Source organism: Bos mutus, chromosome 19, assembly GCF_027580195.1.
Source record: "Bos mutus isolate GX-2022 chromosome 19, NWIPB_WYAK_1.1, whole genome shotgun sequence".
Taxonomy (NCBI): Eukaryota; Metazoa; Chordata; class Mammalia; order Artiodactyla; family Bovidae; genus Bos; species Bos mutus.
The window spans coordinates 41,291,088-41,318,845 of record NC_091635.1 but is presented as its reverse complement, the minus strand read 5'-3'; the positions used below and the strand labels follow the sequence as shown (position 1 = coordinate 41,318,845).

Below are 27,758 nucleotides of genomic sequence, written 5' to 3'. Positions count from 1 at the left end.
CACTTATTTGTAATACCTTCCAGTTTTCCAGAACTAATTATGATGGCTAGCCAACCACTAATTTCTAGGTATATAGAGTCTCCTAACTTTTTAATGGAAACTTTATGGTTTGTGTTTGTTTGCTTTTTACTTAAGGCTTTGGTGTATCTGGAATGTGGTGTAAGATGGAGTTCCATTTTTATTTCCTTCCAGATAGTTGGCCATTGTGCCTGTGTTATTTGTTAAAAATTCATCTTTTCCCCATTGAATTAATTAATGCTCTTGTCCTGCTTTAAAACTCTACAAACTGAGATCTTTATTTCTATTTCACTAATAATTTGTCCCTACACCAGTACCACATTTAATAGAGTGTTTTGGTGCATCTGATAAAGCTAGTTTCCCTTCACCCATTTACATTTTTATTCAGTGTTTTAGGCTTTCCTGGTGGCTCAGATGGCAAAAAATCTGCCTTCAGTGCAGGAGACCTATATTTGATCCCTGGGTTGGGAAGATCCCCTGGAGAAGGGAATGGCAACCCACTCCAGTATTCTTGCCTGGAGAATTCCATGGACAGAGGAGCTTGGCAGGCTCTGTAGTCTATGGGGTCGCAAAGAGTCGGACACGACTGAGTGACTGTCACTCACTCAAAAGTCATCCAGTTGACAATCTAGAGACAGAGATGGCTAAGGTATTGTTATTTACAAGATTTGCCAAGGAGAGTCCCAAGTGTCTTCAGTGTTTTACCTAATGATTCAGTGTTTTACGTAATGATTTAGTAGCCATTGATGATAATTGCCTTGATTTATTATTTCAATAGAGGTTATTTCCTTTGTTTTTAAGAATTTGGTTTTACACATCTTAAAAATATAAATTGTATATGATTTCTATAGTACATCTCTTTGATTTTTAAATATACATCCACAAAATAGCCATTGTGAACTTTTTTATGATTCACTTCAAAGTTGACTAATTATGACTTCCTTATTAGTTTATAGATTTTAAAAAATAGATCAGCTTTCTTTTTGCTTCCCTCTAACCCCCAACAGATTGAAGAAGAAATGTTGGCTTTGCAGAATGAACGCACAGAACGAATACGAAGCCTGCTGGAACGTCAAGCCAGAGAAATTGAAGCTTTTGACTCTGAAAGCATGAGACTAGGTTTTAGTAACATGGTCCTTTCTAATCTCTCCCCTGAGGCATTCAGCCACAGCTACCCGGGAGCTTCTGGTTGGTCTCACAATCCCACCGGGGGTCCAGGACCTCACTGGGGTCATCCCATGGGTGGCCCACCACAAGCTTGGGGCCATCCAATGCAAGGTGGACCCCAGCCGTGGGGTCACCCCTCGGGGCCAATGCAAGGGGTACCCCGAGGTAGCAGTATGGGAGTCCGCAATAGCCCTCAGGCTCTAAGGCGGACAGCTTCTGGGGGACGGACGGAGCAGGGCATGAGCAGAAGCACGAGTGTCACTTCTCAAATATCCAATGGGTCACACATGTCTTATACATAACTTAATAATTGAGAGTGGCGATTCCGCTGGAGCTGTCTGCCAAAAGAAACTGCCTACAGACATCGTCACAGCAGCCTCCTCACTTGGGTACTACAGTGTGGAAGCTAAGTGCATATGGTATATCTTACTCATTTTTGTAAAGCGTTCTGTTTTGTGTTTACTAATTGGGATGTCATAGTATTTGGCTGCCAGGTTTTTTGTTTTTTTTTTTTAACTTTTGAAGAAATTTTGAAAAGGGGAACTGTCATGTAGGTGTGTATACAAATACATACACACCCATATATATGTATCAAGCCTGTGGTTATAAGAAATTGGGTAGATAGGGGGTATTTTTGAAAACTGCAAAAATAGACTGCAGCAGTGTATCTTGAGTCATCACTTTGGGGCAATGACACATCCTAAGAAGGATGTGAAAAGATCTAAAGCCTTTCTACATATCCCAGATTCTTATAAGCCACTCACAGCAGGCAGCATATGCTGAAACAAGTTCTTACTGAAACACATCTGTATCCCCTTACCAACGTATTTTCTTTATTAAATTGGTCTGACTTCTCAGCCTCATTTGGAGTGAAAAAGAACATGGAAATCCATGAACACTAAAGGGTTGCATTGACTTTTTCAGAGAGTAGGAAACAATTTAGTTCTTTTTCTGAATGCTGCATAGATTTGTCAGTGATTTTTTTTTTTTTTTTTGGTGCATTCAATTGTGCCTTCTTTGTGGCATGGTGAGATGGAGGTGCTTAAGGAGATCACAAGTGGTGTGGGAATTGTATCAACAAACCCGTGAGCCTTTAAAGGGGAAGACTAGAAGGGTGAGAGAGGCCCCTGAAAGTTCATATGGTAGGTATGTTCAGCAGCAAGAGTGAGGAGATGAAGCCTCTGTATCCTGACGTTTCATTGCTTATACTGTGATATCTCATCCTAGCTAAGCTCTATAGCTTCCAAGACCCCAAACAGTACTTCTACTTTGTACAAAAACAAAGATATATAGCCAATACAAATCAAATGCCAGAGGTATTTGAATGATGCCATATTTGCAAACTGCCATCTATTGGAATTTTCACCACACTACATAGACATAATTTGATTACCCCCTTTTGGCTTATGGGATTTCCTGTTTACAAGTAGAATAGCCAATTATTTAAATGTTTAGTTGCCATAGTGAACCAGGAGTCACTGAGCCAATGGCTTTGCCAGCTGCTGACTAATCCTCATCACCACTGTAGATTTTGCTGCATGTGCAGGTCCTCTTTTTTTTTTTAATTGCTGTTTTTGTTGCTGCAGTAGTTTACAAACTTCTAGTTCCTTGAGCCTTAGTGACCATTTGGCATCATGTTAACATCACACAACAGGAAACACCACTTCCAGAAGTCTCTAGCCTCAGTGCTAAAGTACTACTGAAAAGGAACTAGCTAGTTTGGCAAAGTAGAAAAAAAAAGTAAAGTAAGTTATAGTGGTCAGGGAATCTCTTGACAAACGCTAACTTTTTTATTTTTTCCCACAGAGGGGCATGTTTTGTTTTGTTTTATTTTGTTTTGCAATGAAGGATCAACCCAATGCTGAAAGTTAGATGTTACTTGGTATTCCACTGTTAGTGTGGAAATTGAGTTGAAGGTGGGTAGGAAGCTGTGAGTATGACTTGAAGGAAAAAAAATGTTCTTTTCAGTGATAGAGTTTCTTACAAGTTACTGTTTTGCCCCTTCCCTTGTCTTGAAGAACCCTTGCTGCTAACTCTGGATCCTGCTTTTCATATAGTCAGAGGACCCCCAGGTAGAATTTTCTAAGGCCCTCTCAATGATACTCTTCACCTAGGTTCAGGCTAATGACCAACCAGTAATCTGTTTGTTGAAATCTTGGTTTTCTCAACCAAATTTAAGTCTTCCCCAGGTATGTCAGTCTAATCTCCATGAATCCTCCCCTTTAGGAATTTCTGGCATTCATTTAAAGGTAACTGGAAGAAAAATTAATGTAAGTCTTTTAAAAGCCAAGATCACAGTAGAACTCACACACAGTTTTAGGCAGTGTTTCAGGTAGCGCTCTGGTACATTGTCCTCTTGGCCAGGCTTGAAATCACCAGTTTTTAGGTGAACATGACATGTACTTGCTTGTCTGTCTAATGAAAGGGGCTTTTAATTTTCTGTCTTTTTGCATTCATGTTGTATACAGTATTTCAAGCAAACTGAGGTATCTACCTATTTGGAGGAAAATGATAGGAGAGAGCTTTAGAGTTAATAAAATGTATAAAAATATAATGAATTTGATACCTTTTATAAAAATTCTTACTAGATCTGGCCCCTCTGTACTGCTGGAGGGGTGGAATAGAAGTGCAGATCAATTTTACATATAAAACTCTTTAAAAAATACTACCAATAATACATGTTAAAGTCCACTTGTGGACTTGAATTAGTCAAATTGAGTTATTGAATTCATGCAGACCGTATGTACTTGTAAAATTGTGGTTGAATACTGACTCCAGATGTCTATCCAATAGGTTGTTGTATCTGATGTGTGTGGCAACCAGTTTTACATGTAGGTCATGACTATACCTGGATTATTCCATTAAGTTAATTTTAATTAAAGTATATATAGTTTGCAAAAATGGTTCAAATTAATTGATTTGTGTGTGTTTGTAAGATCTAACTTCTGAAGAATATCATACATAGTAGGAATCATCAGAGTAAAGCTTGTAGCAAGAAAATTTGAAAGGTTTTGAGAGATCCTAAAGAAAGAAGCAGGCACTTTCTGAATCAGTGTACAGACTTCAACATTTGATCAAAGTACTACTACCTCCTCCCCAGTGTTGGTGTTCACTATATATAAATGTGTTTGAGAAAATAAGTATGGGAGATTTTACACACGCATATCAGAAAGTCGTATACGCTATGTCTGGCATCCAGAGTCGGCAGTGTGAGTTTCTTACGTTCACTCTCTCCCCCTTTTTTAAGTTCGCATTTGAAAAATGCAAAACCTCATACCTTGATACATTGTTCCTAATGGGGTTCCCTTCCTTTTGCACTTATTTTTCCCTTATTAAAGTCAGCTCTAACCCCAAATTAAAGTATCTGGAAGTATTTTCATTATATAGATAACATTAGCTGGAAAATATGTTTATATTTTATTCAGAGCTGCCATTCTTTTCTAAGTCATTTCTGTGCCTAGAGATGAACAGTCCTGGAATTGAAGCCACACCCATGGATATGAGATGCTTGGTACTCTAGGCCAAGGGTTTATTGGTAAATTGAACTTTTTAGCATAGTCAATATGATTTTCAGCTGCCTAGACATCAAGTAAACACCATTTAGCACACTAAAGAAACTGTCCTTGACTGTCTCCCACTCCCACCTATTTTTCCTCTCCCCCTTTTCAAAAATCAAAAACACTTTGAGTATCTTTTTCAAACCATAAGGCAGACTTTAGTAACTTTCTACTTCTTTATGTCTGGCATTTTAAACTTTTATAGAATACATTGTGTTGGACACTGGAATAATACTGTTTATTTTCACCTGTGAAAAATGACTCTATTGTACTTGAAACACCTCCTTTGCATTTCTCCATTTGTGCCATTCACTAGTGGAAATAAATTGTATTATACCATAATCTACTGGCTTTTAAAAACTGTGTTAAATATGCACATTTTTGGTATAGCTATTATCATTTGTATGTATATATTGTATATACATATGAGTGTCTATATGTGTGTATAGATAGATGGATATAACTCATACTGTACATTTCCATCAGGGCACTTAAGGTTCTGTTATATTGTTTTGTTATTTCAGTCCTCAGTTAAGGCAAGAATGCATGTGTTTCTTAACAATTGAATACTCTGGGTTGATATTTATGGTCATTAGATGGAGTCTTTTCTTTTTTGATCCTTTCTTAGCACTTGAGTGGGTGGAAAGAAAGTTAAGTAAATTGTGGAACCATAAGTTGCAGTGCAGAAAAGTAGTGCTGGGGAAGGAACCAGTTAGTGTTCCTGTGAGTTTGTGTCGTGATGCAGTGAAAGATAGTGATGCAGAGAGAAATGAACCATGGAAACTAGAAACCACTGGTGGTGATTCCTCTGCAGAGATGAAGAGAACCGATAAGTCACATAATCTTCGTGTGCACTCCATCCATACATAGTGGTGCCATTGATCCTCTTACCCTTTTTGTTCCATTAATAATGATGATGATAATTATAAACTTTGCTAAGGACCAAAACATCCAAGAAAGAAATTACTGCTAAAGCATCTAAGGTTCTCCTAAACAATAAAGTCAACAGGAAATGGCCACTGGGAGAGAAGGATTTGGTGTTGGCAAGGGGCTTTCTCCTTTCGGCTGCCTCTTCTTGCTTGCTGATAGTGAGTTCTTCATGTACTGTCCACCCCTTCAGAGGCAAATCTTTGTAAGCACAGCTTTGGCCCCACACTGCAACCCTTTCCTAGGAAGTTTATATGGCCCTGCGTTTTGTTCCATGCTCGCAATGTGAAGTGTCTAGTGTGTATTCAAGTCAGAAAATAATATATTTAAGGTGTTTAAGTGTGAATCTCCTATAATGATGAAAGAGGAGGCTCTTATGTCTTAAAAAAAAAAACTGTCTTCTCTAAGGAACAGATCTAAAACTTGGGCTGTCATCTTGGAGTTGCTTACCAAAATACAGATCATTATTGTTAAAGAGAAACTGATTCTCTGTTTTCCTTCATCTGTCATGATAGTGCCCCCAACCAGGCTGTAGCATTACCTTTGAAAAGGCCCTCACTTACTCTTAGTTGTTAAGAACTGGAAATTTTCCATCCTCAGATTCCTTAAAGGATGAAGAGTATGCTGTACACTTAGCAGACTTGCCTCTTGTATGCAAGGACTACTGATTGAAGTCTATTTTGCTGTGTGTCTGGTTATGTTGTCTGCACTTTTATTAAATCACTACAATAAGTCTACATTGGAAATGACTTAATTTGTAAAGAAGTTTTATTAAACACTGTCTAGAAAAAGAAAGTGAAGCTGAGAACTCTTCCTTTGCTGTGTGTTTATATTTTCTACTGAATTCTGGTAGCCCCTTTTAAAGTCAGTTGACTAGTTCTTCCCTCACTTACATTCAGATTTCCAAAATTTCACTCATGCAAGGGAAGAGAATCCATTTGGCCTAATAGTAGTCCTCAGATCATAAATACGTAAATTAGTATGCACCTTATCTGCCTGTTGTGGGTTTCTTAAACTTGCACTTCCCTCTCACCCACCCCAAAATAGATATCCTTTAAAGAAAATAAAGGCAGAAAATAAAAACTGGGGAGCCATTTACTATGTCACCATCACTGTTAACTGTTACCCAACAATCAGAACTTTTTGAAGTTTCAGAGGATGTGTGCATGTGTGTGTGTGTGCGTGCGTGTGTATCTGTTTGATTGTGTTGGGTTTGTTTATTTTTAAATATACAAGAGATTCTTTTTTTAAATAGAGAAAAAGGTTAATCCTCTCTGAAACAGGATGCCCATTGGATATATTAATCTAGACATCTGTAGGTAGTTTGCCATGAAAAAGTGGAGAGAAGATGAGACTTGTGAATGAATGAAAAGGGTATCTTGATACCCCAGAATTCCCCCCAAAGTACGGGTAATTCAACCTGCACAGTTTCCTTTTCACTCATAGTTTTTAGCAATTGTGAGTGAAGAAATCGTGTAATTATCTGTAAATATGTAGCTAACAAATTGACCTAGTTTCTGTATTTTTTTCGTTTTTGTACTAAAGTTTATAAGTCTGTGCCAGCTAGAGAGGAGTGGCTGTCATTGCCAGTTGTGGTCCTAGCATCTAACCCTGAAACCATCCTAGGTGACATTTTTAGAATTAATGCTTCAGTGTTGTTAAACAGGGGGAAGTTAAGTTTAATCATTGGTCAGGTTTAAAATTGTTTGAAGCAGAGTCATTTTATTTAATGTGATTACATGTCCTCAGTCATGAATGAGGTAGGGAGCCTCCCTCCCCCAGTGGCCATGTTTACAGAAGTGCGTTTTGTCTATAAAGTGCAAGAGTTTTAATGTTTGTGTAAATTACGCAGGTGATAACATTATGGCTTGGAACTGTTTATTGGGCTCTCTCGCTGAATTTTCAAATGAACTATGCTTATTACTGGCACATTGATCCCATTTCTGGAGCATTTTTCCTATTTCCAGAACTACATATGTTCCTTTGTCATTATCCCTTGATATGCCTTGTAGCCTAAGGTATTAAAAGCTGGTAAACATAGATGAGGGAAATGCGTTTTTTTAAATCCATGAACCTTCACTTGTATGCTTTCATTACTCATGTTATGTTTCTATGGCAACTCTGAGGTCAGTGGAGTTTAGAAATGAGATACCAATATTAATGAAAAGTGTGTGCTCTTTGCTTTTGCATGGCTTGGCTTAGCATCAAAGGTATATTAGGCCACTTGAAAGCATGAAGACCAGTTGTATGGGAACAGGTTTCTCTCGGTGGCACATTTTGCTTTTTCTGAGCCCTCAAATACATTGCCTCAGCGTGAACATTATTGTTTCTATAATTACACATGGTCATGGAATGAATTATGTGACTTAAAAGGATGGAACTGCTTGATGTTTGCAGATTCTAACTGGCCATGTGACTGTTTGGCACATATCACACAAACCTGGGGGGAAATATTGGAAGCCTTCTAACCCCTGTTTAGTCATAGACAAGTGTATTCAGCTTATCAAGATACTGACTGCCCCTGTTGTGTCGCCAGAAAGCTCTTCTTTGGTGTCCATTCCAAATGTGCTTTCTTGCATTTCATAATATCAAAGAAACCACCACCTCTTCTCTCAAAAGCATTTTATATGTCATACCTTTTATTCTATATTAAATGGGAATTGTGCCTGTTTAGAGTGCCCCTCCAATTAATTACATCCATGTGTCTAAAATAATCCAAGCCGGAGGCACAGGTGGGAAAAACATTTTTTTTTTAAGTCCACTCAAGGCCAGTAATTTATCTGACAAGGTATTTTACCACATTATCTTGACATTTGATATATGAGCCTATTAGAAATTGCAGGTGGTTTCATAGGGCAAAATCCAAGTGGAGAGGGATATGTGGGGTTTCTATTAAGAGATAATTTTGTTATTGTTTTACCTCTCCTTTTATGATCCTCCCCTGCTAGGTTAGAATGGGTTAATTCTCCAAATTTGTTTTTTATCTTTTAGGGAAATTTTTACAAAAGCAATGGTCTGATGTAAATAACATTTTGAAGTATAGTGCACATAACTTCCCCAGACTATTCCAACCTGATAATTTGTAAATGCTTTAGAGTTTTTTAAATTAACACTTGTGTTGCTAAATCCTATTTATGTAAGTCTGCTAAAGATTTTAACCCATTTAAAACTTAAACATTTAAATAATGGATGGGTTGCTCTGAACAATTTACCTTTCAGAAACCCCTTGTTTTAGTATATGAAAAGGATAGCCTAATGCGCATTAATGAGGTTGGAGAGACTATGAGAAATATGTATAGTGTATATTTTAAAACAGCTTTGCTTGTATTGTGAAGATTTAAAAACAAACTTGAGATTTTTAACGTAACTATTAACACAGTTTTAACATAAGTTATCCCACTGGGTTTAAGAGCATCTTGAATGTATAATCCTTTTTGTAACCCAGGTTGGTTTCTGCTTTTACCAGTCATCCAAACATATTATTTATGATTTTAGTTTTATATACTCATTTACTTTTGTTTTCCTCAACCAGCATGATTTTTTTGCACATGTATTGTAGAAATTTTTAAAAAGAAAAATCAATACATCATTTTCTCTGAATTTTCTTCACTTCTCTCTTCCTTTCTACTAACCCGTTACCTTAAAGGCCATATCGCTCCATTTGCATTATTTGTGCAAATGCCAGGGTTGGTTTTTATTTTTATTTTTGCTATTTACCGAAAAAAAGAAAAATGCTTCAGTCAATTGCTTTTTTATTTAAAAAAAAAATTAAAAAAAGAAAAAAAGCTGTAACCTTATCATTTCTGAGTAGACCATTGAAAGATGAATGCACACCTGTAATAGACCAGGACCAGCTTTGGTGGCTAAATGGAATATTTTAACTAAGCAAAAGGTTCTTTTCTAAAAATGGTGTATATAATCCACAATCTCTTTCAGTTATTCCCACAAGTCAGGGGTCCAGATAAAATGAGGGTTATCAGCTAACTGATACGTTATCATTGAGATTCATCAATGAATTTGTACATTTCTAGTTCCCTTTGGTGAAGGGGAAAAAAAAGATTTTGCAAAACCTAGATTTTGGCTTGGTTTATTGCCTCCTTTTTTGGCAGCCTTCATCTTCTCATCTCCCAAAGCCCTTGAGCCTGTCGGGTTTTCATGGTGGACAAAGGACCGTGGTCTTTTAAAGCTGGGACGTGATTTTTTTTTGGTGAGAGATTATCATGTTGAAAGTGATGTTCTGCCACTTTCCCGATGACTAATTTTAAATCTACACAGTCCTCTTAATTTTTGGACCAAACAGATGCCCACAGTGGAGGCTTCCCAAGGGTTCCAATGGAGAAGAAGCCTCTCCCCCACTGTCAGCACCAGCTGGTAAAAGTGACTGTACAGATGTGCATTTTCTTTTTGGTAGAAATGGTTTGCAGCACTAACTGGTAAGGCTTATTGTACAGTATATTGTCAGTATTCTTCTGGTTCAGCATACCTTATAGTTCATATATAACCTGTATTAATTGTATAGATTGTGCATTTAAAGCTGTTACCAAGTTGTCAGAACATAAGAGCGAAAACAAGGTCATATGTAATATTTTGTTTGTAAGTATCCTTTGTATCATAGCAAAGGAAATGTTTAAAAAAAATCAACTGTAATAAAGTAATTTTAGTACACGGAGTGTCTGCTCAGTTTTTTTTAAGTAATTGTATTTCCATAAAATATATTTCAGTTCAATGACTGTTTATTGGATAATCACTGAATCTCAGGCACTGTGCTGGATGAGTGAGATGCGGCTAAAGATGAGCTCCTTGATGTCGGCTCTAGTCTAATTGCCTCAAATTCTGTGTACCCAGGCAGTGACGTAGCCTATTGTGTTGTGGCTGTGAGATACGATTCTAGTTTAGGTTCTAACGGTTTGATGCATGTTCTTAAGTTTTATACAAACGTATGTTGTGGTCTGTATTACTGCAGTTCCTCCCGTACACATGGACGCCCAGCTGTCTGTAGTTCTCGGACCTTCTGCAAAGAAATCTTCTGAAGGTGGTTTCATCTGGGTTTATCTTCCCAGATTTTAAAATCACCACATTTTAGCCCTGAATGAGGCAGATCATCTAATCCAGTCCTGTTAAAATGACTTTTTTATCAGAAGGCTTGGAGGGATGGAGTTTCATGGACTGGGGCTTCTATGTTTTTTTAATTAGTAGTTTTAAGTGTCATTTTAAAAAGCATTATTGAGATTACCTACTTTATTGAATTAGAAGACTATCAGAAAAGTGGCTCTTTAAAACATAGCTTTTAAACTCCTAGAATGTTGATATTGAGCTACTTTGAGATTAATTAGCATTTACATAGGGTTTAATTTGCCTGGGTCAAACAGCCAAGATTAGTTTCCAGGTGTTCTCTCTATCATTTCCAGCATCCCACCTTGAATTTGGTTGAGCTATTAAAAGGGATTTAAAAAACAAGATTTCTGATTATATCTCCACAATTGGGCTGTTCAAACTGCAGTGAAAGGAGACTATCATAAACCATGTGCTTCTAACCATGTCAGCAACTCAAAACACATGTTGTTACTGACCAAATGCATCAAAGATGCTCTGAGTTAATGCATAGGGTTTAAAGCCTATCCTACCTGACTATAAAAGAAATTTGAACAGAAATAAAGAATCAGCACAGTGGTCTGCTAGCTCCACAGCCCCAGGGTTTTAAGCTAGCACTGTCATCTACATCTGAGTGATGAAAAACTGCTAAACCAGGGTGTTCCTGTTGCGTGTCCCAGGCAACTAGTGACTATATTTTCAGATACTTGTTCTTATTAGATATGAGACAAGGCTGCCAAGGGGGTGCTAAGGCTATGCAAACTGCAATAAACAACTTTAGGGACACCATTCATAGATACATGTTGACTCCATCACAGAGTTGTGCAGCAGCTCTGAAAACAAATTCTCCTTTTGTTAACACCCTTTACATTATGGAGTTTAAGATTAGCATTACTTATTGTCATCTCAGCCAGTGATTGACTAGGAAAAGGCGAAGTTTGGCTTGAAGAGCAGTGGTTGGGGTTCTGGTCTTTAGCCCTGTCACTACTAACTGTGAGATCTTGAAGGGCACATCCTTTCTGACATCACTTATAAGAAAAAAGCAGATGGTTTTTTGGCTGGAACAAATGAACCAATGATAACATGGTTATCAGCACGTGTGTGTGTGTGTGTGTGTGTGTATGTACACGCGCGTGCTTGGGAAGGGAGTGGAAAGAGTTTGCTTTCAACCGGGCAACCCAGCACTCAGTCTGTGAGCCTCAAAGGTGCTGCTCTTCCAGGTCCTTCCCTACTTTGCAATAGAATTAATAACTAGAACTTCTTGGCCTTATAAGAATTGGAAAAAAGATTCTGATCTGAAAGCAGATGTCACCTCATTACAGAGGTCTTTGAACTCTGATTGTGGAATTAAATGGACTTGCAGAACGGGATCCATCTGCTTTTATTATTTCATTTTAGCCTAACAGACCTAAATTAAGGCTTTTTCATTGTCTCATTGTTTTCATGTGGAATAACTCATAACTTGCCCAAAAGTCCTATGTGTCACTGATGAAGGAGAAACTAGAATCCACATCTCCAGAAACTATTGTGGTGCTCTGTCCAACACACAAATTAGTAATTGCCCCTGGAAAATATCTCTATGTAGGTATCATTGATGATCAGGGAATTTTGAGCCTACTGGGAAATTATTAGCCCAGAGCAGGAGGACTGGTTATTGATTAAACAGAGCTGCCAGTGGTTAGTGTTAGTGGACACAAACCTAGATCTATAGAAGTGAAGCAACACCCAGCAAATAGTGTGCAGTGAGGCTCTGTTAACTCACAGGTAGGTAAGTGTGGCTCGGTACATAGACGATTTGAGACAAACAGCATGTTTGTTTCTGGAGATTTAAAAATGACATTCCATTGTTGCAGGGAGACTGCAGTTTATTATTCAGAGGCAAACAAGTTGGAGAGAATTTTTTGTTTAATCACACTAGCGATAGACACTAGAACAGGATATTATTATATAGGAAGGCTGGAGGAGCTAGAGAGACTTGTTTTTAAAGTGTTAATATCTTTTATTGTTTGTTTTAATGAAATTCCACTATTTCTCAGCATAGGTTCCCTCCACGATGTGTGCCAAGTGGCTGTCTAGGTTGCATATTCTACCAGAGTTGTGGGACTTCCTGCTTCCTAAGGCATTCATTCCACCTCTGGGCACTCGGACACTCCCTAGGTATAACTTCTCAATCTTAACTCTGTAAAATGTGATAAATAGTGAAAACAGTTTCTTACGCCATCCTTTGTGGCTTGGCTGTAGAATCATTGATATCACTGAATCACTGGTATCATTGGCAAGTTCTGCCAAAGTGGCCAAGTATATCTGTTTATTTAAGCATGGAGAAACTTTGAAGTTCATTTCTAAAGGAAGAAACCTTGGCATTACTCAGCGTGACTGACTGACAGAGGGTCCTGTAGTCTGGGTGGAAGATGAGTACAGAAGACTCTCCGGCTCTGGCGTGGTTTTGAGGTTGTATATAAAGCTGAAATGAGACTTCCTGTGTCAAGACCTCTTTTATAACAGCACTCAAGTCTTAGCAAGGATATCTTCTTCACACAGAGACAGTGTCTTCTCAAAATGAGGATTTGGTGCTATGTTTTTTTCACATTGTCATCTCTGGCCAAGCCACCTTGGAAACCCATGTATAAATACACAAAATACTAAATCTTTAAGAGAATTAAGTTACAGCTTAAGCACAGTTTTTGATATCAAAGGTCAGAACTTAGCAGAACTCAAAGAAACTTTGAGAAGCAGTTGTGGGCTTCCTACATTCTGATCCAGTGGATGGAGACATAACTCAGTTTCCACTTCAGAGAGAATGTCTCCTTTATTGTCTCTGGGTTGTGTTTTTTCCCCCTTTACCATTTGAAGGTGTTTATAAATAATAAAGAGACCAAAAGGGGAGGCGAGCAAGTGAATGAGACCTGAGTGGGGTGCCAGACACGCTACCTGGAAAACTCCCAACTCATGGCGCTTCCTTGGGTTTTGTTTGTGTCATCGTTTTCTTGCCTCCCCAAGTTTGTAACTTGTCAGTTTGTCCAAGGGCCATGCACTCTCTCAGAATGTGTGTCTGGGGATCTTCCATCTGGTTTCATATAATTAGCTCACAACCAAAGTGGAGCCAGTTTGGGTGAGTCCTTTATCATTAGATGAAGGGCAGTCACCCAAACCTGCTTGAACAGGAAGTACACTTTCTTGCCAAAAATGGGCTGAAAAGCAGTGATGTCACCAAACGGTGATGAGAAGACGGGACAGAAGTAGCTTTTTGAGAACGGCTTTGAGTACATTTGGCACAAGGGGCATGGAGGAGAATTGGGGTTTAGGTCATTAGAGCTGTGGATCCAAGGCAATCAGTGGAACTGGATTGGGCTGTTCTGAAAGCTTGGCTCTGGAGAGGGAAAGGCTAGTAGTAGTGTCAGAAAAGAGGGAACTAACCAAAAAAACACCTCAGATGTGAGGTTCATACTTTTATCACTTAAAGGAGACATATATATATATATATATCTTCCTCTACCCCCACCCCACAAGCTTGCTTTCCTGTAAAAGGTGAACCATGATTTCTCCAAAAGCTATTATCTTAAAGGACTAGAGTCTCAAGGTATCTGGCCTAGAGAAACAATCCAGATTTTAGCCCTTAGGGGCCATTTAATCCTGGGGGTGCAGGTGGCGGGGGGTGTTTAAAAAACCACTGTTTGGTTTACAGTGAGTTCTGAACTATCATAGGGTCCTGAATATGGGAGCGCCAGAGCTAATAAACGGAAATCTCCACTGTACCAGATGCTGGGGGAGAGGGTGGCCAGATGTCAGTAGTTCTTCACCAAGCCTTATACCAAGGTGGTTAGCCAGAAGTACAATGGCTTATTTGGGGTTCCCTTCCTTATTATTGGAGAAGGCAATGGCACCCCACTCCAGCACTCTTGCCTGGAAAATCCCATGGACGGAGGAGCCTGGTATTATTTCTCCTGCTCAGAAACAGTGAGAGAATGTTAGCTGAAGAACGTGGAGGAAGAGGAACCAGCAGTGGGGAAGGAGGGGGGGGAATCTTTTCATGACAGGATAAAGTGCCTTAGACAATTGAGTGTTGTCTGCCTTCCGGTTCAGATTCTTAGATTATAGAGTTTCTTCTTATTTGATCTAGAAGAACAAGAATGGGCGAAGATTATCCAAATCTAACATCATGGCCCTAGGAATTCCTCATACCAAGCCTTAGGACATGGTAATCGTCTCTCCTCCTTAAAACTGCTTTCCTGTTGGTGAGGCCAGGATGGAGCTGCTTGTCGAAACAGGTGCTTTCTTTTCTTGATGACCAATTAAAACTTCTGGGTAAAGCTTTCTTTTTTGGGGGGAGGGGACAGACTGGATGTCCTACTGTATTGCTTAATGGCCTAACCCAAACCAAGTTGCGTGGGTCAATCCATACAATACCTTATTTTACTCTAATCTTCAGCATTAGTCCTCAAAACACCGAGGTTACCAGTCAGTAAGTGGCCAGATCCAGGGGAAGCTTTTTCTTCATCTACACGGATGGATAGCCTTTTGAATAATTGAGCAGAAAAGGCGTGATAATGTGAAATATTCATAAATCACTGAGTCAGCTCCAGTCAATCTCTTGGAACTACTGTTTTCTCTAGTACCAGATGTCTCTCTAGGCTCTGAAGAGGGAAAGGCTAGCAGCAGTGTCAGAAAAGAGGGCAACTAACCAAAAAAGACCCACCTAAGATATGAGGTTTGTACTTTTACCACTTAGAGAAAGCTCACATCTCTAGAGAAAAACACCTCTCGCTGGAGCTCTCTGGAGTAATCCCCCAAAATGGTACTGGAAGGAGCACCTAGAATGTCTGAAAGCCTGGCTCCTTGAGCCATGGTCAAGCACACCCTGCGATGATTTCCTATTCTTAATCACTCCTGGAATCTCTCCAGTGAGTTTGGAGGTCCTAGGCTGAAGCCCCAGATCAGCCCCCCACGCCCAATCAAGACTTGCAGAACTCATCCAAACACTGGACCTTCGTGTTCCAGACGCAGGTGTTCACGTTCTCTGCCTTGTCGCCCTCCCCAACCCAGTCTCAGCACAGCACTGGCCGCCTCGGGCCTTTTTCACTGACACAGCCACACGGCTCTGTGAGCCGCTTCCACAGCTGTCACCACGTGAAGTCAGCGGAGCGCCACAGCCGCAGAAAAAAAAACAAAACGAGGGAAGTGGGACCAAGACACAAACATCCTGTCTGTCCCCACTACCTCAAGTGGCTCCAGCTTGAGAAGCTGTGGGGCACAGACCTACCAATGGCTCACAAAAACGCATCTTCTCTGTGTCATTGCTAGTAAACTAGCATTTTCTCTAAAGTCCAGGAACTTAAATGGTGCTATTCTTTGGCTTATGAAGTCAATGACAGGGGACAGTGACGGGCAATGCCCCGCTGCTGAGCCAGGATGAGTTGGCATGTGCAGAGCAAGGTCTGGGCAGGAGTTCTCCCCAGGGGTCAGTGAACGCCAGCTTCCGGGGGGTTCCATCTCTTTCCACAGACCAGTTTAATAGAGGGGCTGGACCAGGGGCAAAGAGCTGCAGCGGCCTGGCCGCGTTCTGTCCTAATTGCCTGGTAAGGACTCAGCCATGCGCAGTTCTGTTCTTCCTTGTGAGGCTAGGGGCTTCTCAGGTCAGGTCTCACCGCGTATAGGATCTCTTCCAGCTAAAGATCTCCTCCAGACTGGAAGAGGGGGAGACCTCCCGCTTCGGCAGGGTTCCCCAACGACGCCGGCCCGCAAGGAAGGAAGCTCGGCGCCTGCTCAGCCCTTTCATCCTCTCTTCCGTCCGGAAGAAGTCAGTCAAGGCCCGGAAGTACTCCAAGGTGACCTCGTGGCTCCAGGCTGGCAAGGGCTCCTGGCGCAGGAAGCCGCAGTGGCCCCCGTGGCGGCTGAGCAGAAGGAAGAAGTAGGGGTTGCTGTGAAAGAGTTCAGTTGGCAGAAAGTGGTTTGGGGGCCCGCACACGGGGTCGTCGGCACTGCAGATGCACAGCACAGGTACCGCTGCCTCATCCACATCCCGGAGGGGGTCGTTGTGGTCCCAGTAGGTGTCCCAGCTGATGGGGAAGCTCTTGGTGTGGCAGAAGAGAGTCTCCTCAAACTCCCGCAGGGAGCGGCTCCTGAACAGTTTGCCGGTATCCACTGTGTCCTCCAGGGCCGTGGCGTACCTGGCAGCAAGAAGTTGGAGGAGGAAGGAAGGAAAGAGAAAATAAATTGACAGCACATGTTACAGAGTGGCTGCCCACAGGCCAGTGTCTGACCACGGAGGCTTTCTTTGGCCTTACGCTTACTCCTTGGAAGGAAAGTTATGATCAACCTAGATAGCATATTCAAAAGCAGAGACATTATTTTGCCAACAAAGGTTCGTCTAGTCAAGGCTATGGTTTTTCCTGTGGTCATGTATGGATGTGAGAGTTGGACTGTGAAGAAGGCTGAGTGCCGAAGAATTGATGCTTTTGAACTGGGGTGTTGGAAAAGACTCTTGAGAGTCCCTTGGACTGCAAGGAGATCCAACCAGTCCATTCTGAAGGAGATCAGCCCTGGGATTTCTTTGGAGGGAATGATGCTGAAGCTGAAACTCCAGTACTTTGACCACCTCATGCGAAGAGTTGACTCACTGGAAAAGACTCTGATGCTGGGAGGGATTGGGGGCAGGAGGAGAAGGGGACGACAGAGGATGAGATGGCTGGATGGCATCACTGACTCGATGGACGTGAGTCTGAGTGAACTCCGGGAGTTGGTGACGGACAGGGAGGCCTGGCGTGCTGGGATTCATGGGGTCGCAAAGAGTCGGACACGACTGAGCGACTGATCTGATCTGATAGTGTGTTTAAAAACTTCCACATTGTTGCCATCATTTAAAACCAGGAGGTTTGGGAATTCCCTGGCAGTCCCGTGCTTAAAACTGCCGTGGGCCTGGTTTGATCCCTAGTCAGGGAACTAAGGTACCACAAGCCGCACAGCGTGGCTAAAAATAATAAAATCAGGATAATTCACATAAAATGCAGCTAGCTGGCTTCTCAAAGGAAATGAGGAAGTCTGACAACATGGGCTGGCATGGCAACAATCAGGGTATTTCCGCCCTCCTTCCTGTATTACAGTTTCTATGAGGATGGTCATTCATGGCATCACCTCCTCAGCCCTGGGGCAGCATTTGACTTTACAGCTGTGACAACTGTCCCCCTGACCTCAACTTCTGACCCCTGTAGGGAACTTGCTACAAACTGTCACCTCCTGTACTCCTCTTAGAACCCACTGGCTCAGACTATCCAAACCAGCAAGTGACACCCCCATCATTAACATTTTAAGTTGTATTGGTTTGCTTGCTTTTTTAAAAATATATTTATTTATTTATTTTTAGCTGTGCTGGGTCTTTGTTGCGGCACGGCCTTTTCTCTAGTGGTGGCGAGCCTAGTTGCAGTGCACGAGGTTCTCGTTGCGGTGGCTGCTCTTGTGGAGCATGGGCTCTCACTACGTGGGCTCAGTCGTTGGGCTCCCGGGCATTAAAGCATAGGCTCAGTAGTTGTGATGTAACCGGCTTAGCTGTTCCACGGCATGTGGGATCTTCCGGGACCAGAGATTGAATCCATGTCTCCTGCATTGGCAGGCAGATTCTTTACCACTGAGCCACCAGGGAAGCCCAGTTTGGTTGTTTTTTAAAAGATAATATGCTGTCCGGATGATGACGAATGTGACCTTGATCAGTGGGGCAAGTATTTCTAGAGAGGGCTGAGTGGCGGAGGAAGTAACTGAGAGTGTAATAATTAATTTACGGGGTGAGTTCCCAAATGGGAGCCTGAGAGTAACTGCTCTGGAAAAGAGGGATATATTGGCTGTTTCCACCTCCCTGGGGAGAGCCTGGCACCCTGACCAGGAGGCCAGGATGGGTAGTTCAGTACTTAGTTTGGGTTAATTCAGCCTTAGTCAGCTGAATTTGGATAGGTGCCTCCTGCAAACAGTCAAAGAGGCTTGCCCCAAGTGGGCAATCCCCAAATTCCATGGGCAGGGCAGTTCCTAAAGGCCCAGTTTTTCTTTTCACTTCCCCCACTGTATCCTCCAGCTGGTACCTGGGGTCAGCAGCACTGATGGTGGTCATTTGTGGAAGGAAACTGACAATTAGGCCATGTGAGAGCACCTTGCCCGTGGACTGTTCCAGTGGCTTTGGATTGCCATGGTAGCATGTGGGCTGCTGTTGAGCTCAGGGTTTGGGAGGCAAAATGGAGCAAGAAAAGAAAGAAAAATCACAATTGCCACCACGTATTGGTGCCAGGCCCCGTACTTTGTTTATCTTACTTCATGCCACCTTGTGAGGTTCGATTCAGTTCAGTTCAGTTGCTCAGTCATGTCCAACTCTTTGCGACCCCATGAATCGCAGCACGCCAGGCCTCCCTGTCCATCACCAACTCCCGGAGTTCACTCAGACTCACATCCATCGAGTCAGTGATGCCATCCAGACATCTCATCCTCTGTCGTCCCCTTCTCCTCCTGCCCCCAATCCCTCCCAGCATCAGGGTCTTTTCCAATGAGTCAACTCTTCGCATGAGGTGGCCAAAATACTGGAGTTTCAGCTTTAGTATCATTCCTTCTAAAGAAATCCCAGAGGGGATCTCCTTCAGAATGGACTGGTTGGATCTCCTTGCAGTCCAAGGGACTCTCAAGAGTCATCTCCAACACCACAGTTCAAAAGCATCAATTCTTCGGCGCTCAGCCTTCTTCACAGTCCAACTCTCACATCCATACATGACCACAGGAAAAACCATAGCCTCGACTAGACGGACCTTTGTTGGCAAAGTAATGTCTCTGCTTTTGAATATGCTATCTAGGTTGGTCATAACTTTCCTTCCAAGGAGTAAGCGTCTTTTAATTTCATGGCTGCAGTCACCATCTGCGGTGATTAGTAACTCCCTTTAACTGAAGATGAAAGTGAGGCTCATAGGGATTAGCTAGACATGATGGCAACACTGTGGTGGGGCAGAAAGACCTGGGATGTGGGGTCAGACCCATTTGGGTTCAAATCCTGAATTTCCAGCAACTTAGCTAACCCCTTCATCCCCTAGGAAAGCAACAGTGTAAGCCGAGGCCTGGTTATTTGCTGTGGGACTGTCACCCAGGCCTTTTCAGTGGAAGAGTCTCCCTGTCACCCTGGTGGTAGATTCTTTTCTTTTTGGAGATTTAAAGAAATATGTTTAAACATTCTTAAAATTTTTGCATTAAATATTGAGTACATACCTAGGAATATGCAAAACACTTGTCAGGTCTAAGGAATTTCAATAAATCAAATAACCACCAAATATCTAATTTCTGTCATCTCCAGGCTCAGAGACTATAAGGAAACTTTCTGGACAATCAGTCACAATTGCTTCCAGAGCCCTCTTTGCTGATTTGACTAGGCGATGTGCAGCATCAGGTGCTTAGGTTGCTAGGATGAAATGCAGCTGAGGTGAGGCCAGGGGGCCCCCTGGGTTGGAGTCCCCGCTCCAGCTAATGATGCTGACTCAGTCGGTCCGTGGCTTTTAAATTTGCTTCTCTGATTCTGTCTAGATTAGAGGGTTTGGACGCTTCAGAAACTGTGTGGAGAACTCTGCCCAAATTGCTCTACACATGTTTGATTCAGTACCAGGCAGAACTGTTTCCCAGCCCCAAACCCCTACCCACCGCGTCTGCGGCCCCCATTACCCACCTGCTGAGGGCGATCTTCTGGTGAAGCAGAAAGCCCCGCTCATAGGGCCAGGGCAGGCCGGCCTCAAACCACTCGCGGCAGCGTAGCACGGGCGAGATGCAGGCGGCTCCGGTCATGTAGCTGGAGGAGCCACACTCGCCCAGGTAGGACAGCAGCAGCGCCGAGCCCGAGCCCTCGCTCACCGCGAACAGCGGGGCCGCGGGGTGTCGGAACCGGATGTAAGTGATGGCCTCTTTGAGGTCGGATGGGTCCCCAAAGGGCTGCAGCCGGGGGCTGACCAGTGGGCAGCCGTGGTGGCCGCGCCGGTGGAAGATCACCGGGTAGTAGCCGCGCTCCAGGGCCAGCAGGCAGAGGCCGAGCACGTTGCGGGTGAGGCGCCCCCAGGCATTGGGGATCACCAGCAGTACCGCCGGGAGGCCCCCGGCGTTGGTGGCCCGGCGGCCCCGGGCGCCAGGTCCCACCACCCAGTCCAGGGCCACCAGCCCGTCATCTGCCAACTGCAGGTACTCCCGGGCCAGCTCGGACCCCGGCCCCACCGGCAGCACGAAGTGGCAGAGGGTCTGCAGGTGGGGCCCGGACAGCCAGGGGCGCGGGCCTGGCTCCAGCGCGGCTGAGCGTCGCAGAGCGCGCAGCAGGCACTGGGCCAGCGCCGACGGCTTACAGATGAGGCTGCAGCCTCCGGGCAGCGGCTCCCGCCCGTCGCTGAACTGACCCGCGGGGCCTCCGCCGTCCACCTCCTCCCCGTGATCTTCTCCCCGCGCCCCCGGCAGGGTCCTCGCTCCGACGGCGCGCCTGCCGGGCCGCCGCAGCCTCAGGACGAGCAGGCAGAGCAGGGCGAGCGCAGCCAGAAGCAGGGCAAGGGCGGCGCCCCACGGTGGCATGGCGAGGCCGGAGAGCCCCCGGCGGGCGGTCGCGGCGGGGACGCCCCTCGGCTTGCTCCCCGCTCTGCCCGCGGCTCCGCCCGGCCGCGGCGGCCGCCCAGGGCCCTCCCGCGGGGCAGGGAGAGGGTGCGCTCGGGATTGGCCGCGGCCCCGCAGAGGCAGCCAGTTCGCGCCCGGCTCCCCTCACCCGCCCCCCCACTCCCGCCCCCCGGCCCTTTGTACAGCGATTGCGACAGGCAGGAGCAGAGGGTGAAAGGAGCGGAGGCCACGGAGAGGCAGCGAGGACGCGCCGGCGAGGCGGAAGGGAGTGGGGAAGGCGAGCCGAGGAGCGGAGTGTGGGCGGCGGAGGAGTGGGGGCAGACGGGAGTGAGCCTCAGGATCCTCTGCCCCCACCCCTCCGCCCCGCGTGGTGTGTGGCTCCCGGGGAGCCCCTGCGTCACTGCCCTCTCAGGGGCCGCTGCCGAGAAGCAGCAAAAGGGAGAAGCGAATGAACCGCAGCTCCCGGCGCGGACTCCGGGCTCCCGCGGGGCGGGGCGGCGCGGCGCGGCTGCAGCGGGAACCATCACCCGCACCTCTGTCGCCCGGACCGGTGGTCCTCTCCGACCTCGATGTCGGTCTCCGCCCCGCCGGCACCCGCAACTGCGCAATAACTCCTGCCGGGAGAGGGTCCGGCTCAGGGCCAGCGAGGGCCAGGGCAGGCGTTCCGCCCCGACAGCGGGCTTGCAGCGGGAGCTCAGAAGGCCAGGGACCTCTCGTTCCTTTGCCTGCATTAGAGCGCCCTGCCGACGCCCCCGCGAGCACGGGGTTGCCCTGGATCCTGGCTGCAGGGAGAGGGAACCCTCAACACCGCTCCCCAGGAAGGACTTCCCCAAAAGAAACAGCCCCTGAGCCGGAGGGAAAGATGCATTCGGGTGCCTTTGGAGGGGGTTGCCTGTCACCCCGCGAGCGGGCCGTGGCGGGGGATGGATTGAGTCCCTTCATCAGCTCAATCTCTGGAGCGCGGGGGGCGGGTAAGAAATACCCCTTGCAAGTCACAAGGGGTGGGGGCGGTGGATGTGGGAGACGCTCTTGTTCGATTTCAAAGTTTCAGGCTGGACATTACAGCTCTCACTCTCCACCCACTTTCCCGTCTTCCCTCAAAATCTCAAACTGGGCCAAGGAGATGGGCGCCCCGCTGCGGGGAATGTCTGGCCCGAGCACCCTGCTGGGGGAGAGGCCTGTGACTCCACCTCACGAGGTGGCCAAAGTCTCCTCGGGCACCGGCGGGTCGCCGTTGGGCTTATCACGAAAGCGGAGGCGGACGTGGACAACAAAGCAGCCCCCAGCCCGGCTGCAGCTTCCCGAGACTTCCAGGCCTGGGGAGCGTGGAGGCCCGAGACCCTCTGAGACTCCTCCGGATTCGGGCGCTATTTGCGAGGGGAGCAGTGGGGACCCTCTCCTTTCCGTAGCTTGTTATTTCAGGATTCTGCCCCTCTTCCAGAGGCAGTCATAATGATGAATCTGAAGCGGGTTTGCCGAAGGAGCGGACTCGTCTCCTTTCCTGAGCCACATAGTTCACAGGAGTCCCATTTCCCGCCCTCCTTCACGCTCCACGATCCCACCCAGGAGCTGCAGCTGCGCCCTGCAGGCCGCGGAGACCCGCTGGGACCAGTTTCGTGGGGAGGGAGGTGGTCCCGCCTGTCTCGCTGCGCAGTGAGCTGAAGACCGGCTTCCAGATGACTTTTCCGGCTTGGGCTGGCGGACGCGTGCGCGCGCGGCCCGGGCTGTGGGCGGGCCCGGGGCGGGGCAGGGACCCGGCGAGAGCCGCCAGGAGCCGTGGGGGCGGGGCGGGGCGATGTCGGGGGCGGGGCGAGGCCGGGGCGGGGCGAGGCCGGGGGCGCGCGAGCCCGGGGAGTCGAGGCGCGCGGTCTGGGGTCGGGCCAGACCCGCGCGCGCGAGCCCGGGGTCTACGTGGGCACGCGGGCGGCGTGGGTGCGCGGGGGCAGGCCCAGGCGGCAAGCGGTCCCTTGTTGGCTGGACGGGCGGCAGGCCGGCCTGGGGCGGGCCGGGATGGCGCCTCCTCCGCCGCCGCCCCAGCTGTTGCTCCTGGCCGCCCTGGCGGGACTCCTGGGTCCCCGTGAGGTAAGGCGACCCGCTGCCGAGAAGCTTTCGGCCCGGTGTCTCCAAGTGCTTTGCCAGAAGGAGGGGCGTGCCGAGAGGGGAACTCGGAGTTCTCCCTTGGAGTGCTGGGCCTGGGAGGGAGAGGGCAGAGCCCTCTCCGAGGCCAAACAACCCAGCTTTTCTGCGCCTTGAACCCACAGGTGGTGGCTGAACCGGCGGCGGAGGAGGCGGGAGCCCGTTGTCCCGAGGGCCTGTGGCCTCTGCCCCCACAGGTGGGAGCCTGGAGGGCGGTGGGAGAGAGGAGCGTGAAGGGGTAGCGCAGTCCCGCCCTGGCCTCGCGGTGCCCTCCACAGCCATCCTCTGAGCACCTTGTTCCTTTGGCCCTCGTCACCAGCGTCACCATCCCAACGTGACAGCACGGGCCTGCTGTCGTGTCCCACCCCCATCCCCCCAGCGGAGTCCCCGGGCCTCTCAGTTCTCTTGTCTCCCTGGTACAGGTGTCACCAAGAGTGACCTACACACGGATGCGGCCACAGCAGGTGAGTATAAGCAGGAGGCATCCTCGGGGTCTGTGCTGGAAACAGCCAGCTCCATGCAGGCTCCACCTCTTCTACTCACTAGCTCCATTCTTTACTGCTCCCCACTCCAGGAGGAGACCTTAGTGCTCTTAGTCCTAGGACAGTGAGCTTAGGCCTCTGTCTTCTGCAGTGAGGTGTCAGGAATGCTATGAGTAGCTAGCTGTGTGGGCAGGAGGCTGCAAGGGGGTTGAGAGTCCTAGGAGAAAACAACCTGTGCTCTAGCTCTGCTGTGTGACTTTGGAAGTCTCTGACTTATCTGGGCCCTGCTTTTCTGTGAGAGAGGTTCTTAGTGGTTATTATGGGCTTCCCAGGTGGCACTGGTGGTAAAGAAAACACCTGTCAATGCAGGATATGCAAGAGAGGTGGGTTCAATCCCTGTGTCAGGAAGATCCATGGAGTAGGAAATGGTAACCCACTCCAGTATTCTTCCCTGGAGAATTCCATGGACAGAGGAGCCTGGCAGGCTACAGCCCAGGGGGGTCACAGCTGCGCACACAGGCTCCCCTTGAGGAGTAAACAAATTGCGTGGGATAGCACTTTGGAAAACAGGAAGCTGTAAGGAGTGTGTGAGTGTGTAATGGGCTTCCCTGGTGGCTCAGTGGTAAGGAACCCGCCTGTAATGCAGGAGATGTGGGTTCGATCTCTGGGCTGGGAAGATCCCCTGGGGAAGGAAATGGCAACCCACTCTAGTATTCTTGCCTGGGAAATCCCACGAACAGAGGAGTCTGGTGGGCTATCGTCCATGGGGTCGAAAAGAGTCAGACACGACTTAGCAAGTAAACAACAACAAGGAGTGTGTGTATGTCAGGTTACCGACCACACCTTGGGTTCACCTTGTGTGCCTGTGTGTTTCACTGCCAGTGGTTGGATAGCTTCTCTGTCCTTTTGGTTTTCCTTTTGAAATACCTGTTTTTGATCCTTGTAATATCTCCAAGCCAGAAGAGCTCATGCCACCTATCCGTTTCCTTTCCCCAAACAGCCCTTTTCATTGCAAACTGTTCAGAAACCAGTGGCTCCTCATTTCCCACCTTATCGTGGCCCCACCCCCCTGTCTGGTTTTTCTGGCTCTACCTGGTTCAGTAAGCGTCGTGTAACCTCTCCACAGCTTTGGTTCGCCTTCAGTCATGTTGGTCTGCTCACCACCCATGAGTGTGAGGCTCCTTCCCCTCTATACCTGGCCTGACCTGACTTGAAGGGGGGCAGCTCCCTGCCCTCCTGCCATCCATCCCTACCCTTCTTTAAGGCCCAGGGCAGGAGTCAGCTCTCCCTTGAGACCTTGCCTGAGCACGTTAGCCCTTATTTATTCATCACCTTCTCCAAATTTGTGTAATGCTTGAAATCGTCTCATAATTTAACTGCTAATCACTTTGAGCTTTATTAGTTTGCTCGTTCATTTGCATTAGTCCTGTTTCCCTGAGTTTCCTTTGTATTCCCTGCAAGCGGAGCCCAGGAGTTCTCTTTTGGCATCTCCTACAGCCTCCGGCACAAATGACGAGCATCAGGTCAGCTCAATCAAAGAATGATTCATAACTGAAGTGTTTCCATCCTGAGATTGTGCACCTGCTGCCTGTGTGCCCTGTATTCGGATGCTTTGGGGAGACTGAATATATATATAGATGGGTCAATACGTAGAAGGCCTGGTCTCTCTTTGTGGGGGTGGTTACAGCCTAGGTGGGGACCTGTAGAGCCAGGTGCAGAGGAACATAGCTAAAGAGGGTGGTCTGAGTCTGGCAGGGTTAACCATGCATGTTGTTGTGGAAGCTATGACCTTTGAGGGGTGGCACTGCTTGGAGAGGAGGGATGAAAGGAATGCTCAGAGGCAAGAGGGCATGCACACCAGTATCCAGGGCTCTTGATCCTTTCCTGAGCCCAGAAGGTGGGAGGGTCATCTGGTCATCCTGGGAGTCCCTTGAAGTTGGCTCCCCAGGATGGGAGAACTTGGAACTCTCAGGAGGGACCTGGGCCCGGCTTGACGTTTTCATGCCTTTCCTGCAGTCTGAGGACGTCAGCTTCCTCTACCACCCCTGTGCCCACCCCTGGCTGAAGCTCCAGCTTGCCCTTCTTGCCCACACTTGTGTGGCCCAGCCCTCACTGGCCCCTGATTCCAGCCTCACCCAGGATCGGGTAAGTGCTTGCTGAAAGGTGATTGGTACCAGTGGAGGCTGCAGCACTGTGGGCAGGGCAAGGGGAATTCAGGGCCTCTGCTTGCTTGCTCCCCAGCTTCGACTTAGCTATAACAGTTCTCTCTTCCTTTCGTAGCCCCTCGTACTGGCCGCATGGGGCTTAGCGCTGGAGATGGCGTGGGTGGAGCCGGCCCGGGCTGCCCACTGGCTGAAGAGGAGGCAGTGGCGGAAGCAGAGGAGAGAGAAAGCTGGGTTCCGTTCTGACACTGTTCCTGGGCCCCCTTCCTTGGTGCCCACGCTGGGCAGAGGGAGGCTGTGCAGTCAGCGAGGGTGTGTGCAGGTGAGGGGTGCTGGCCAGGCATGGCGGTCATGGGGTTGCTGGCTCAGGGTGGTGGTGCCATTGGGTGCCATTGGCCTGCATCTGGGCAGGGAGGGGGTGACTGCTGTCTCTTCTCCTCTTAGGCCCCGGCTTTGGCCTTTACTCTGTGGAGCTGGCGGCCACCCGGCATGGAGGTGGCATCTAGTGGACATGGGCAGCTCTTTCCTAGTGGTGCCAGGAGACGTGGGCTGCGGGCTGCCCTTGGTCTCCAGCCCACACCCTCAGCCCCGAGGTTCCCCTCTGTTTCCCCAGGGAGCTTGGAGGCCAGACAGCCCATGTTGGGATCTCAGGGTGAAGGCAATAATGCCGGGTCTGTGTCCACTGGCCCACTGCTGCCTGAGGGACCAGGAAGCAATGTCAGCTCCAGGCTGGAGGTTCAGCTGCCCAAAGGGCAGAACAGTCCTGGGGGCTGTGCCTGTCCGGGTCAGGCTTCCCCGGCCCCTCGGGCGGCAGGGCCACCGAGGGCCGCCCGCGGCCCTACCCCGCGCACAGAGGAGGCCGCCTGGGCGGCCATGGCCCTGACTTTCCTGTTGGTGCTGCTCACGCTGGCCACGCTCTGCACTCGGCTGCACCGAAACTTCCGACGCGGGGAGAGCATCTACTGGGAGCCCACGGTGGACAGCCGGGACACCGTGGCTGGTGAGACATGGCCCTCCTCACCCCCAGCCCCGCCCCCGGGGCTCTTCCCGGCCCTTGACCGCTCCCCCTCCTGCCCATAGCTGTGCTGAAGCGGAGGCTGCTCATGCCCCCTCGCCGGGTCAAGCGCTCCCGCCGGAGACCCCTCCTCCCGCCCACGCCGGACAGCGGCCCGGACGGGGACAGCTCCGAGTGACCTGCACCAGCCCTGCCGCTGTGGCAGGTTCGGCTCCTCCCCCCGCCGGAGGCCGCAACCTCCGCCACGTGGCCCGCGCGCGGGGCGGCCCCCTGGCGGCCGGAGGGAGCAGTCACGCCCGAGCGCGGCAGATTGGCTGATCCTTAGTGTGTGGTTTGCTGGGAGGAATGGGGTTGGGCAGAGGGAGGAGAGAGAAAGGAGCAGTTTCAAACTTCCGTTGCAAAAACTCCGTTTTTATTAAATTATTTTAGTAGAGGCTGGAGTTGAGCTTGTGCATCTGCCACACAGACTGACTCACTCCCGCCGGGGACACTGTCCTAGGTCACGTAGGTCGTGTTTGAGGTAGGGAGGGGGTTATAGCATCAAGTCAGGCACCCTCTGCTTGCTGCCTCTTGCCAACCTGGCCTCAGATCCTGGGTTTTAGTA

General features: G+C 47.5%; 3 protein-coding genes across 6 annotated transcripts in view; 2 read left to right on the top strand and 1 right to left on the bottom strand.

Annotated features, from left to right (window-relative positions):
* Positions 1-10,334, top strand: part of TAOK1 (TAO kinase 1) — a 109,838-nt gene extending 99,504 nt beyond the window's left edge. For both annotated transcript variants that reach the window (XM_070390327.1, XM_070390328.1), the window contains one exon: positions 1,026-10,334. In XM_070390327.1, the coding sequence (XP_070246428.1) occupies positions 1,026-1,487 (462 nt within the window). In that variant the 3' untranslated portion in view covers positions 1,488-10,334. The remainder of the gene's footprint in view (positions 1-1,025) is intronic.
* A 4,598-nt stretch (positions 10,335-14,932) lies between these two features.
* Positions 14,933-21,463, bottom strand: ABHD15 (abhydrolase domain containing 15). Its single transcript, XM_005888258.3, has 2 exons — positions 20,440-21,463; positions 14,933-16,927 (listed from the first exon to the last, which is right to left on the bottom strand). The coding sequence occupies exons 1-2, from the start codon at positions 21,318-21,320 to the stop codon at positions 16,402-16,404; spliced, it is 1,407 nt and encodes a 468-aa protein (XP_005888320.2). The 5' UTR covers positions 21,321-21,463; the 3' UTR covers positions 14,933-16,401.
* A 1,730-nt stretch (positions 21,464-23,193) lies between these two features.
* TP53I13 (tumor protein p53 inducible protein 13) lies at positions 23,194-27,594 on the top strand. Of its 3 annotated transcripts, XM_005888259.2 has the most exons (7): positions 23,194-23,441; positions 23,621-23,692; positions 23,918-23,959; positions 25,994-26,122; positions 26,258-26,461; positions 26,584-27,139; positions 27,220-27,594. In XM_005888259.2, the coding sequence occupies exons 1-7, from the start codon at positions 23,370-23,372 to the stop codon at positions 27,330-27,332; spliced, it is 1,188 nt and encodes a 395-aa protein (XP_005888321.2). In that variant the 5' UTR covers positions 23,194-23,369; the 3' UTR covers positions 27,333-27,594. The 3 variants fall into 3 exon arrangements, with proteins under 3 accessions (XP_005888321.2, XP_070246425.1, XP_070246426.1); XM_070390324.1 differs by lacking the exons at positions 23,194-23,441; positions 23,621-23,692 and adding an exon at positions 25,439-25,500 and having other exon boundaries at positions 23,935-23,959; XM_070390325.1 differs by lacking the exons at positions 23,194-23,441; positions 23,621-23,692 and adding an exon at positions 25,475-25,500 and having other exon boundaries at positions 23,942-23,959.
* Positions 27,595-27,758: the final 164 nt, after the last annotated feature.